This window comes from Molossus molossus, unplaced genomic scaffold, assembly GCF_014108415.1.
Source record: "Molossus molossus isolate mMolMol1 unplaced genomic scaffold, mMolMol1.p scaffold_m16_p_7, whole genome shotgun sequence".
Taxonomy (NCBI): domain Eukaryota; kingdom Metazoa; phylum Chordata; class Mammalia; order Chiroptera; family Molossidae; genus Molossus; species Molossus molossus.
Genome location: NW_023425401.1, coordinates 4,304,872 through 4,318,796, shown reverse-complemented (window position 1 = coordinate 4,318,796; position 13,925 = coordinate 4,304,872). Strand labels below are relative to the sequence as shown.

The 13,925-nt window shown below is 48.2% G+C and overlaps 1 protein-coding gene across 1 annotated transcript in view; it reads right to left on the bottom strand.

Annotated features, from left to right (window-relative positions):
* DOCK4 (dedicator of cytokinesis 4) overlaps nucleotides 1-13,925 on the bottom strand; it is a 337,471-nt gene that overhangs the window by 136,862 nt on the left and 186,684 nt on the right. The window contains exons 10-12 of the mRNA XM_036247405.1: nucleotides 13,341-13,401; nucleotides 9,125-9,257; nucleotides 8,808-8,896 (exon numbers count right to left, since the gene is read on the bottom strand). Of these exons, the coding sequence (XP_036103298.1) occupies nucleotides 8,808-8,896; nucleotides 9,125-9,257; nucleotides 13,341-13,401 (283 nt within the window). The remainder of the gene's footprint in view (nucleotides 1-8,807; nucleotides 8,897-9,124; nucleotides 9,258-13,340; nucleotides 13,402-13,925) is intronic.

Below are 13,925 nucleotides of genomic sequence, written 5' to 3'. Positions count from 1 at the left end.
ACGATGCTGATCCACTGAGCCACACGGGCCCGGCAGTTTAGTAATTTTTATTTGCTTCAATGCAAACTGACTGGAGGTAGTACAGGAAAGAAAAATTTGGTATCTGTTACACCAAAGGGGGTTGATATTTGGTAGCTCTCACTTCACAGGAATTGAAGCTAACTCACTCTGTAAGAGGCAGCCTTTGAAATTTATGAAATCCTGCACTTTTCCATAAAATAAAAACAGCAAGCACAGCAGGATTCATGAGTAGCTGACGAAATTAATTTCAGACTGGATCAGCCATTTTGCCCCCGATGAACGCAATCACACATAGCTGGGGACAGCCACAGAAAGGCAGACACGGGAAACAGCGATCAACATACCGAAGACGCACTGTGGTCAGGCGTGCGGGGTGAAAAGCATACCACACAGCTGCGTGACCCTGTCGCAGTGGGACAGGGGCTTCACGTCTGTAAAGACACTACTGAGACGCCCTGGCCAGTTTGGCTCAGCGGTTAGAGCGTCGGCCTGCGGTCCGGAGAGACCGGGGTTCGGTTCCCGCTAAGGGCACGTACTTCGGTTGCAGTTTGTCCCCGGCCCTGGTTGGTTGTGCGGGTGGCAGCCACTCGATGTGTCCCTTCACGTCGATGTTTCTCTCTCTCTCTCCCTTCCTCTCTCTCCCTCCCACTCTATCTGTACAAAAAATGGAAAAATATCCTCGGGTGAGGATAAAAAAAAAAGACACTACTGAGACGGACTCCGTGAATACTCTGGGCGGCCCCTGGCAAGTGCTCAGAATGCCAGCTGCCGTCACAAGGACACGACCAGGTCGCGCCCTTGTTCTGTGCCTCCCTGCCAGAGACAGCAAGGAACCAGCTTCCGCCAGGAAAGGTTCGACGTCCCCTGAGAGACACACACAGAGACAGTGTGCCTTTCCGCGGGCGTGGTCCCCCCTCGAGCGAGCCAGCTCCTGCCAATCTGCTGGCCATCGGGAAGACGAGGGCTCGCGGAGTTTGCAAAGGCAGGTCTATCAGGAGCAGTGCTCCCACACGGGAGATCTGAGGGAGACAGAAGTGACCGTCACAGGCAACGTGCACAGGCAGACACGTAAAGGATGAAATTCCAGATGACGTAGGGATTCCGGGTTTGTGTCCAGAGAGCCGAAAGCCAGGGCTTGGCACAAGAGGAGAATCTGAAATACCCGTGAGAAGACAGGACATGGGATCTGGTGGTGAAGGGGCGGGGAGAGGTTCGTCTACGCTCTTATTTTGTGTTTGTCAATTGTAATGTTTTCTTTCTGTTTTGTATCTTCTTTTTCGCCACTCTATGCTCCATGTGAATTGGGTTTTCTTAGTTGCCCTATTTCTCTCTACTCTTCTGGAAGATACATGTTGCAATTCTGCTTTTTATATGTTTAACTAGTGCTTTCGGTGAAAGTGAGTGTTACATTTGCTCAGTCTTTATCTGAAAATTTCTTTATTTCAATCTTTTTAAATAACAGTCGGGCATATATGGAATTCAAAGTTGGCCATTACCCTGGCAGCTTTTTAAATTTTACTTTATTTCTTTATCTTTTTTTTTTCTTTTAATCCTCACCCAAGGACATTTTTTCCATTTTTTGTACAGATAGAGTGGGAGGGAGGAGAGGAAGAGAGAGAGAGAGGGAAACATCGATGTGAAAGGGACACATCGAGTGGCTGCCACCCACACGACCAACCAGGGCTGGGGACAAACTGCAACCGAGGTACATGCCCTTAGTGGGAACCGAACCCGGGTCTCTCCGGACCGCAGGCCGACGCTCTAACCGCTGAGCCAAACCGGCCAGGGCTATTTCTTTATCTTTTATTATTGAAAGTATTACAGATGTTCTTCCTTTTTTCCCCCACTGACCCCCTCCTCCCCATTCCCACCCACCCCTCCTGCCTGTCCACACTATTGCTTCAGTTCTTTGGTTTAAATTTTAAGTAAGATGTTACTGCTTAACATTCTGACCTCTGTGACTGCTGCTGAGATTAGTATTCCTTTTGGGGTCATCAGTTTTTTTTCACTCTGGTCCCTAGTTTTGTGTAGGTGTTCTAGGGTTTACCACAAGGTATGTAGATAGAACTTTTACCGTATTTATCCTGCTCATGACATTTGCCCTTTGATCAGAGGACTCATCCTCCGCCCCAGCTCTGCAAATGCTCATACATTTCTATTCGCACGTGAATCCTGTTGGCTGTTTCCAGAGCCCCTACTGGATGCCTGCCGACATGTTTCATTCACTTCTCTCTCTTGTCAGTGGTGGTTCAGATTTTCCCATTGCATTTTCCTGCGTTGTTACATTCTAATATTTTAAGCTACAATTTCAGTTTCTAGATTCTCAACTGTGCTCACGTGGTATTTAAGGAGCCCACTCATTATGTTTTCTGGTGGCTTCTTTACAAGAATTTTAGAGGTTTTATTCAGTTCTTTCTAACGACAAGAATCTAAGCACCATGGGAGACAGGGTTTCCATTTGTTAAATGCCGTATCCCTAGTGTCTTGAATAATGACAGATACACGACGCTCAATTAGTCATTTTGATGCATGAGTTTGAAAGGGCTCCCTGTCCATGTTTTCATTCCCGCTCTGAGTCTATTTCACTACCTCTTGTGTAGTCATTTCGCAAAAGTTTATTACTGAAAATTCTGGGAGGCCATGCCTCCTGTTGGTTGTATCTGCCTCCGGGGCTGGATGGCTCAGTGTTTCAGAGCTGATTATTCTGGTATCGCGTTACTGCGACCCAGCTTCAGTGGGAGCTGCTTTGCACAGGAGTCCCATGCACTGTGGGTGTGGACGGGAACACGGAGTGATTATAGTTACCTTTTTCGAGGCTACTAATGGAGGTCCTGGGTTTTCACACTGAGTTATGTGACTGAGTTCTTCCAAACGACCGAGTTGGTAGAAATTCAGACTAACGGCAGAAATTGGAAATTTGATGTCTAATGGGAGAATCATGCCCCCCCCATCGTCTACCTAAAACAGAGATGAGCTCTCTCATCACAGCTCTCTGGCCCCCTTTATTTTATGGGAACCCAGGTGATATTCTCATTGGGGTTCCCATGTATATGATGAGAAGTTTTTCGCTTGCTTTCAAGATTCTGTGTGTCTTTGAGCAATTTTAGTATGATGTGTCTGGGTGTGGATCACTTTCTGTGTGTCAGAGCTTCTTGGGTATGCAGACCAATGTCTGTCATCAAATTTGCTAAGTTCTCTGTCAGTGTTTCTTCATATGTATCTCCTGCTCTGCCCCCTCCTCTCCTCTGGTACTCCCATTGTGCACATGTTGGTGCACTGGATAGTATCTCACATCTTTCTGAGATTCTGTTCATTTTTCTTCATTCTTTTTTTAAACAACAACCAAAACCTCTTTTTTTTCCCCCCTGAAAATCTCCATTATTGTCAAGAGATTCTATAGGCTTAAATTTTGGCATTCTCTGTTTCAAATAAGGTCAGTTTTTTTGGGGACAGCATCTGAGTTTCTTCTTCTCATGGGTCACGGCCTCTCCCCTCGAGCCATCTCTGACCCACGGCTCCGGAGCCGGAGGCAGGTACAGTGGCCCACTGATCAGAGGGCCCCCCTCCTGCTCTATGGGCAGGGACTGGGGCAGAGGCAGTGACTCCTGGTATTCTCCGCTGGCCTCCCCTCGCGGGGAACCTTCATGGGGTGAGTGAGCTGGGGTGACTCAGACCCCAGTGTCCTTGGCCTGCTACACCCAGGGTACAGTCCCTACCCTTTGAGTGGGGGTTGGGTGGAAGGAGGGAGTCCCCACCTCAGCCACTTTTCCCAGGAATTCAGCAACTCACAGCTAAGGGAGACGAGAAAGCTGGCCGCCCTCGCCCTGATGAGATGCGGCCTCCCCGGACTGAGAGCCGAGGGGAGCAGGGTTCCTTCTTCTTGGCACATCTGCCTGGAGCAGAATTCCCATCGTGCTGAGCAGGGGCAGGTGGGAGGGGGGAAGTGGACGGTGGCATAAGGGCCACCAACTCTCTCTGTTCCTACCAAGGTTTAATAGTTATTCTTGAATGACTATTTCCTTCGTTTGCTGTATGCTCTTAGGAACATTTTCAGACTTCAATGCCTTCTTAAAATATGACCTTTACCAGTTCGGGTTGTTCCCATTTGGAGTGGGTCCCTGCTGCTTCTCAGGCTGCGACACCACAAACAGACTTCCTAGCGGGGCTCTCACGCTTTGTCTGTATCTGGGAGGTGGGGGTGCTGAGGGCAAAGCACAATTACTGGGACTTCTAACCTTGAATAGCAAAATTACAGACATCATGAGATATCAGCAAAGCTTCCTAAAAATGATAGTATTAAATTCTTTTCAAAAATCATCTTCAGTAACATCTGCTCAGTTCTGAAATATTTAGGACCTCATTATAATCAGAGCAAAAATTGTTACTTCTGCCCTGGCCAGTTTGGCTCAGCAGTTAGAGCATCGGCCCGCAGACCAGAGAGACCCGGGTTCGGTTCCCGCTAAGGGCACGTACCTCAGATGCAGTTTGTCACCGGCCCCAGCTGGGGTTGTGTGGGTGGCAACCAGTCGATGTGTCTCTCTCACATCGATGTTTCTCTCTCTCTCTTCCTCCCTCTCTCCTTCCCGCTCTATCTGAAGATGAATGCAAGAATGTCCTCAGGTGAAAATTAAAAAAAAAAAAAAAGGAAAAAAAAATTGTTACTTCTATTCCCTCCTATGTGCTTGATTTACAAAATTTATCACCAGAATTTTGCTCTGGGTCCTATTTTGTGTTTTATGAGTGTTGTATGTTGTATCTACAGGGTGAGATCATTGACATTGATGTGGCTCCATTGGCTGAGGACCGTCCCATACACTGAAAGGTTGTTGGTTCGATTCCCGGTCAGGGCACAAGCCCCGGTTGCAGGTTCGGTCCTTGGTGGGGGTGCATACAGGAGGCAGCCAATCGATGCTTCTCTCTCTCTCCCTGTCCCACTCTCTAAAAATCAATAAAAATTTTTAAATAAAATGAATACACTAGAAGCATATATGCTATTTGGGTCCAACTCAAAGCCAGAGAGAGCATTCAGGGCTCCTTCACCTGAGGGAGCAGGCGAGCTGTCTCCCGAGGGGTCAGAGACAGGGTCTCGGGAGCAGAGGGAAGAACGGAAGCCCAGCGTCTGCTGGGAGTGGTGCTGAGTGAGACGACGCTGCTGGGAAATGAGTCCATGGCGTGAAAGCCAGAAGCACCCGGAAGAGACCGAGTGTGGACATGAGCCAGGCTGGGTGAAGAAACGGATCAGGGCAGTCACAGACCTGCTGCATGGTGTGTGAACCCCATGACGGAGTGGGCCGAGCACAGAGGCGTCATGCCTGACACTGGAGGGCGGGGAATGTATGTGTGTGTGATGTGTACATGTGTGATTTGTACATGCACGTATGTGTAATTCTTAAGGATTATACCAAGTGAGTAATATTAAATGGCTATATAGAGAGCATATCCATATATACACAAAAAAAATATTTTTAAATTTATGTTTAAGTCCTCACCCGAGGATACTTTTCCATTTATCTTCAGACAGAGTGGAAAGGGAAAAGAGAGAGAGAGAGAGAGAGAGAGAGAGAGAAACACTGATGTGAGAGAGACACATCGACTGGTTGCCTCCCACATGACTCCAACCAGGCCAGGGACCGAATCGCTATACTGGAATTGAACCCTCAACTCTTTGGTCCAAGGGCTGATGCTCTAACTGCTGAGCCAAACCAGCCAGGGCTTACAAAAACTACTTCAAAACCCTCCGTATTTATATATATGAAGAGTATGCATACATACATATATCTATATGTATACACACACACAGTATTGTAAAATGTTCACCTTGGAGAAATTACAAATTCCTTGCACTATTCTCACAACATCTCTGCAAGTAAAATTTATTGATAATAATAATAATAATAAAATAAAAAACAGCTTTAAAAGAGCATGGTTTGATAATCAGAAAATTCCAAAGGTGAGCAAAAAGAACACATACTATATTTCTAGCCAATAGGTGGCGCCAAAAAGTACCACTTTCAAGGAGGCCAGACAGCCATGTATGTCTAAGGCAGTGTTCCAGACTGGCATGGATGCATCCTTGGAAATTACACCAATTCAGCAACGTTGAAGGAAATGACTACAGTGGTATGTGAGGTCAGGGTGCTCAGCCGCCCCCCATACAGCCTAGGTCTCCCAAAAGCCTCCCCCAAGTAAAAACCGCTACCCACTTCCTGTTGGAGTTACACTGCCCTCCCTGTGTGCCCTGGGCTCTGTCTAGGTGATCCCCTTTACTTCTGGGGGGGCAGGGGGTGGGTAGCAGGGCAGCCACTATGTACACTCAGTCATCTTACGCAAAAAAAAAAAAAAAAAAAAAGACTGCAGAAATTGACCTAATTCAAAAATATGATTTCTTCTAGTTGTCAGCTACGTGTGCCAACCACGGGAAACAGAACTTCACAAATACAGAGATAATATGACAAGAATTTGAAGTTTCTCTTAGGACACACTGAGCCAGTGCCAATGATTTTTACATAATGCATTTCAAGTCACGGACCTGAATCTGCCTCAGTACATCACGGTGGCTCAGCCTGACTTCGCATTCCTACGTCTATCAGAGGTGACACTGACAATAACCATCTGCTCAAGGAGCCTAAACCAGGATCACTTTAATAAATACTTTTAGATTTTCAAATTCTTACGGTAGTACTTTTTGGTTTTAAAATTCCCCCAGAGCAAAGTTACTCGACTAAATCTGACCAGAGAGATATGTGAATTCAGTGATTTTCTTTCTGTCTTTAAAAGTTAAGTGGGTCACTAGCAATTTCCTCCCTGTTTCTAAACTCAGCGAAGACAGTGGTTAATGGGCCTTTGCAACTCGAATCTCAGGTTAGATAGGAAAACCAGTTAAAGCGACGAATCCTTTATGGATTAAACAGATGGGATTCCATCAGTGACGCACAAAGGGCCTGAAATTAAGTGGTAGAATTTCCTTCCAAAACTAATTTCAAGTTTTCTCTCTCTCTCTTTTTTTTTTTAGTACCAAGGACCAAAGAACAGCAGGGGGAGAGCTGCGAAAACCACTCCTCTGCTGAGCAAACTCGATTCTCTTAAAAACATCTGATGGTGCCGTTTCTTTTTAATCAACAATTCCACGGTCCAAGGAGAAAACAGCGGAAAGCAACACACCTAGCCACTGGATGGTCGGCACAGGAGGCACCCAATTTCCCACTATTTTTATAGGTCATTAGAGAGCCTCCCTTTCAATGAGAAAGCCCCCCGGTTCCTGGACACCTACCTGTCCGCTGTTCCTATAACTGCCTTTCCTGCAGAAGGGGGATGGGTTTAGAGGACACTGAACAAGGACCACCCCGGGGTGAAAAGAAGGTGGTCTGAATTTAAATTCTGGTTCTTCTCATTGCCAGGCAAGTGGGACTATAACACAAGTACCCATCTATCTTCAAGGTCCTTTAGAAACCAGTCTGAAAAACAATGCACTCAGCTCAAAGAACTACTCGCTTCATCTGAAGTCTGTCTGCATCAAAGAACGCACACAACCACATGGTTTTGTGGTTGCTGTTTTCACCACCACGCAGGTATGAAAGGGAGATAGGGAGCAAGCAATATTCACCAAGTTTTTGTCTACACACCAAGCTTCAAGATGTCACTTCTCCACTGTATCACCTAGATATGCTATATAATGTAGTGATGCTACAGTGTTGCTGGTGTAAGACTATGAGACGTGCTATACAATGTAGTGTATGCTATAGTGTTGCTGGTGTAAGACTATGAGACGTGCTATGCAGTGTAGTGTACGCTACAGTGTTGCTGGTGTAAGACTATGAGACGTGCTATACAGTGTAGTGTACACTACAGTGTTACTGGTGTAAGACTATGAGACGTGCTATACAATGTAGTGTACGCTACAGTGTTACTGGTGTAAGACTATGAGACGTGCTAAACAATGTAGTGTATGCTACAGTGTTACTGGTGTAAGACTATGAGACGTGCTATACAATGTAGTGTACGCTACAGTGTTGCTGGTATAAGACTATGAGACGTGCTATACAGTTTAGTGTATGCTACAGTGTTGCTGGTGTAAGACTATGAGACGTGCTATACAATGTAGTGTACGCTACAGTGTTACTGGTATAAGACTATGAGACGTGCTATACAATGTAGTGTATGCTACAGTGTTGCTGGTGTAAGACTATGAGACGTGCTATACAATGTAGTGTATGCTACAGCGTTACTGGTGTAAGACAACGCACCATGTGACATGTAATGTGCGATGCTGGTCACACTTCAGGTCCCTCTGGACATGCGTGCACACGTGTCGTCGGGCCTGCAGCCAGCATCCCTACCCTGAGCCAGTGTGAGTGTGGGGCCTGCATGCTTGTTCTCCGGGCCAGTGATGGCGCCTTCTCCACAGGCAGGGAAGCGAGTTTTCCTGGGCCCTGCGGACAGGTTCCCGTTCATCACACTCTTCCACACGACCGTCATGACTCAAATGTATCTGTCATTTGGTTTTCAGCCATCAGTAACAACTTCGAGGTCTCGAGGTTTATGGCTATTGAACAAGTGTGGATACTCTGCCTTGCTTTAAACCAGAATGAAATAGACTTCTTAGAGCGAGTTCTAGAACACGCCTATCTGTCCTAACCTAGGAAGGCGCACGGCGGACGAGGATGTCGACGGCGCAATTTTACAGGCAGGGAGAGAGCAAGATGAAGAGCAGCTCACTTCCTCTTTCGCGGTCACATAAGGAGACGGCCTGAAGGACGTCTGGGGAGCGCCGGCCAGCCCGCACTCACCCGCGTTGGAGCCGGTCAGGTTGTAGCGCGCGTTGAGCTTTTTGATGATGTTCTCGTGGATCTGGTACCACTCACTCTCCGTGTTACACCTGGGAAAACACACACACTCTGCTAAGCAGGAGGGTACATGAGGTCCAGCCACCACCCTGAGAGCGTGCCTGCTCTTTACAGCGTCGCTTCTGCAGTGTACGTCCTTAGACCTTGGAGCTCCCAACACCTACGCCTGTGACACCCCCTCACCTGCCCACCCTGTGTGAAGGGGCATTGACCAAGCAGGGCCCACGTGCCCCGCCCCGCCCCGCCCCGCGCATCCTTACATGTACACTTTCAGGACCAGGTCGTCCTTCGTCTCCCCGGTCAGCAGGTCGGCAATGCTGAGCACGGCACAGCCAAAGGGTCGCCGGTACTGGACACTGCAGGCATTCTTCTTTTCTCCGGCCCCCATCCGGCCTGTTCAGGGAGACGGCAGACATGGCCCAGGGAGCCATTGGACTCCGGCCTCATCACTAGAGACACATACAGCTAAGAGACAGTCCCCAGGGAACGTCACTGGCGAGGGGAAGGACACGGGTTTGGGGTGACAGAAGAGGCCACTTCTGTTCCAGGCCCTCCTCGCCAACGACCGAGCCGTGGGACCTCGAGCCCGCAGCTCACACTCAGCCTCCACCGCCGTCGAGGGACCGTGAAGCCTGGGGCTGGGCCCATGTCTAGGAACCCTCCTCCCAAGGGTTCGTGAAGGTGCCCAGAAGGCCCAGGTCACGAAAGGCAGCCAAGGTGCCTCTTCCATTTTTCTGTTTTAAAAATGATTCGTTCAAAGGTCGCCCTTCGGAGGAAGGAGTGAGCCTCGGAGGAGCAGGTGCTGGGATGAGCTGACAGGCGCCGAAATGAGCTCATCGTCCCCGACTCGGCGCTCAGGACGCTTACAGCGCAGCCGGTGGCTGAGGTCTCGGGGACGCTGCTCACCTCGACAGCTCACCTTGTTGGGCTTGTTAGAGATCTTTAAATACGTCACGAAGATACTGTTTGCGTGTACTATTGCATTTCATTACCGATGCATTATTTGGGAGACAGAAAGCAGAAAGTCCACTGGAGCCAAAGTATGGCAAGTTAATTAATCCGAGGAAAAATAATTTGTTTTTAAACCTGCTAATCTGCGCCCCGATGCCTGGCGAGGAACCAGAGGTTGTTTCCATTGCAGGGAAATTCTCCTCAGCACATGGGGACGGCTCCGGCTCCCCTAGTCCAGCGTCAGGAAGTCCAGCCATCGGATCTGGCTCAGGTTCATGGGCAGTGAGGGGCAACTGCTTCTCCAAAATACATTTTCATGGAAATGCTTACCAATAGCCCCCAAAGCGCTCATTCTATCAGTTGAAACCAAAACTAAAACATGGTCCAAATAAGTCAGTTTGCTTTTTAGTTGTACGACATGTAAGCATTTCAAAAATTTTATTTTTGTGACCTGATGCTGTAATATGTGACTAAATCTCAATCTACATTTTGATACAAGCTTCATCTGCAAATCCAATACTCTGCAAAGTCATATTGGCATTTATTCATCAACAAATCATATTTTTACTCCCAGAATTGATTTAAACAAGTTTGAAATGTTGGTCACTCAAACAGAAAAAAAAAAGTCTAGTTTATCTCTCCTTTAAATGTGATTATAGATCATGTCAGGATGAAATATATGCTCCAATCTTTATCGGTATCATGATTTCAAGACTATTTGTTTTCTTTCTTATTCCTTTCCTCGTAAATGCAAGACGACAAAGTGATTAGGAGAGTTCTGCGTGGAGTATTTCAAAGATATGTGTCATCGTACAAGGAGTTTATAAGGGGAAAAACCCAAACTCTCAGGAGTCCCCTGGGCTCCTCTTGCTGAATTCCAAGGACTTTACAGGCAGCGTGAACACTCAGCCCACTGGTGCCCCCCCTTCAGCTAGAGCTGCAGTCATGAAGAAACATGGGTGCTCGGGGACCCCAAAGTGTGGGGGCTGAGGGCAGCGCTCTCTCGGACGAGCTGGGAAGATTCTCCAGGGCGGCTTCCGTCCCTGTCTCGGACCCCTAACCTCTGCACCGCTCTGATCCGCAGACTCTCCATCGATCACCTCCCTTCCCTGGCCCTGTGGGCACCACTGCTTGGGACCCCAGACCCGTGGCCCACCTCCCCTGCTGACAAGACAGTCTGAGCTCAGCCCTGGTGCTGCCAACTCTGGGATTAATAACAGGTCCCAGGTCTGGTCACATTTCTAGGGAAACTGTCTAAGCGGAAAGGAAGGCAGGAGAGGGCAGGTAAAAGCATTTGGCAACCAGCTAAAAGCCGAAAGGGGACAGATGGATTTGAAAAGCAGGACAGGCAAGAGGCTAGGAGACAGATTATTTCTCTTCTTTTCCTCCCCTCTACCCATCAAAGGCTGGGGCTTAAATTCCAAGGCAGAGTGCTGCCGTCCTCTGCAGCCAGGGAGGGTCAGTGGGCCCTATGCCTGCTAAAGCAGGTACAAGGAACATTCTAGAAAAAGTATCAGCCCGAGAGACAAGAGTCCTCCACACCTTAATTTCACTGCAGCACTTACTCGAGAGCTTTCTTAGAGTGTCTTACGTTCCATCTCGTTTCTCCTCAGTGTCAAAGTGTCAAACCAGCCAGCCTGATCCCAGGCCGATGCTGGCAGGGAGCTCAGGGAGGTGGTGACCTGAGCAAAGCCGGGGCGGAGGAGGGGCATGGAGGTCATTTCTGATGCCACGTTCATTCCGACGACTCAACGGCCTTAGAAATCCTGGTAAAATCCTTAGCGAAAGCTGCAAACGCTGCCCAGGAGTGTGGCTTTGCAGACAGCCCTGTAAGGGCCACACAGCTGAGTGGTTTCCTTAGCAACAACCCTGTGAGTAAAGGACAGAGCCGCAGACCAGGGGCCAGCGGGCCACCTCGTCTCTCTGCCACGTGTTGGCACCACGAAAACCTGGTGCACACCTTTTTATATCCTCACCCGAGGACGTTTTTGCATTTATCTTCAGATAGAGCGGGAGGGAGAGAGGGCAGAAGAGAGAGAGAGAAACATCGACGTGAGAGAGACACATCGAGTGGCTGCCACCCACATGACCCCAACTGGTGCCGGGGACAAACTGCAACCGAGGTACGTGCCCTTAGCGGGAACCGAACCCGGGTCTCTCCGGTCCGCGGGCCGATACTCTAACCGCTGAGCCAAACTGGCCAGGGCTGTTCACACCTTTTTAAAAGTCCTGAGAGTAAAAGTGGCTTACTTTTTCTCTCCATGCTAAAGACAATCATATGTGAATCTTAGCAATGTTTACATGAATATACCCTAAACCACGTTTTACATTAACGACTTGTATTGTACATTTGGACTAAAATGCACACATGCGCACACACACACAGAGTCTCAGAATTATGTAACAAGCCGCATGGGGGCAGACAGCGGCGTATCTCCCGAATACACAACGGCACAGCTCTCCTGCGGTGCTCAAAGGTTCTTTCCAAATGCTGTTCCCACATGCTCATTTGTAAAGAGAAAATTACAACAAACCCGGAAACAGTTTACTTTTTAAAATGTCTACTGTCCTTCAAATATAAAAATACATCAAATGAAAACGGGTTTTCGGAACAGATCTTTTTTTTAGGAGAAACTATATATGGAAAAGCTATGTTGGAACAACATGTTTTACAGTGTTGACGACGCACCGTGTGGTTATCAAGCGCATCAAGTAAAAAGCAGTAAAAATAACGACCACTCAGTGCACTGCCTAGCGAGGAGTCCCCCTCCTGAGAAGCTCCCCAAGCAAGCAGTGCAGCACCACGGTGACTGGTGGGGGCACCCACGGTGCCAGGTGGGGGCCGTTCTCAGCACGTCTGCTGGGCTTCAGCAGGAATAACTGTGAAGGCTCCACCATCCCTCATTTCGCCTCGTTCCTCTGCCATGAAACGCCTGCTTTTAGGAGCATCTGACGTAGAAAAACGAGTGAACACCCAAAGTGTGTACTGCTAGCTGGAAATGTCGCATTACGTAAATGTCCCCACAGTGGAATCAAATGTGGACAAAGCTAGGGTCGGCCAAGCCAGAGAGGCTAATTTCTCCCTGCGGGGGTCCTCGGCCCCTTTAAGAAGCCGATGATAAGCTACAGGTGCAAACACGCAGGGTATTGAGCACCTCGGACCCCCTCCTGGGCAGCATGCTGTGCTCTGGGAGGTGCCAGCCGGGTCGTTCTCACGACCCTGCAGGAAATCCAGCCCTAAGAGTCTAGTTTATGCTGTGAACAGAAATTAGACTTTCAAAAGAGGAATACGACATTGTTCAATCAAATGTGGTCAGGGTGTCCAATAAAACAAAAGGGAACAACCAACCACGTAAGGACTTACTCGGAAGGAGAAGGATCTGTGTGGGGGTGAGTGTGCTGCCCAGGGGTGTGGGGAGGCCAGGGAGCAATTCCCAGTCTCTGATGGTCAGATTCAGATCTGGCTCAGACAGCAGAAAATCACAACGACAGAAGCCCCAGCACACCGACAGGCGTCACACCTACCGATTCGGATGATGTGCACCGTGATGTAGATGTCCTTCCGTAGCTCGCTGCTGCCCAGATCCTGCCAAAACAATGCGGTCTAGTTATTGTAATACTCATCCCTTATGCGGAAGCATTTAAAGGGCACAGCACGTTATTTCTGCAAATAACAGATGAAAACAGAGCTTTTAGACGATCCAGCAATTGCACGTCTGGATCCTTACCTGAAGAAAGCAAAATGCTCACTTAAAAAGATATGTGCACCCCTATGTTCACTGCAGAATTTTAGTAAGAGCCAAGATACAGAAGCAGCCTGGACATCGATCACTAGACGTTTGCATAAGGAAGACGTGGTTCACCTACAATGGAATATGACGCAGCAAGACAAAGCGAAATCTTGCAGCAACATGGATGGACCCGAGCGTACTACACAGAGTAAAGTAAGTCCGAGAAAATCAAATACCGTATGATCTCATGTATATGTAGAAATTTTTTAAAAAGTGAACAGATAAATAATCAAAATGAAACAGATGCAGAAAACAGAGCGAGAACAAGCTGATGGCTGCCTAAGGGGTGGGGGGTGGGGAGAAGGGAACAGAACAGACA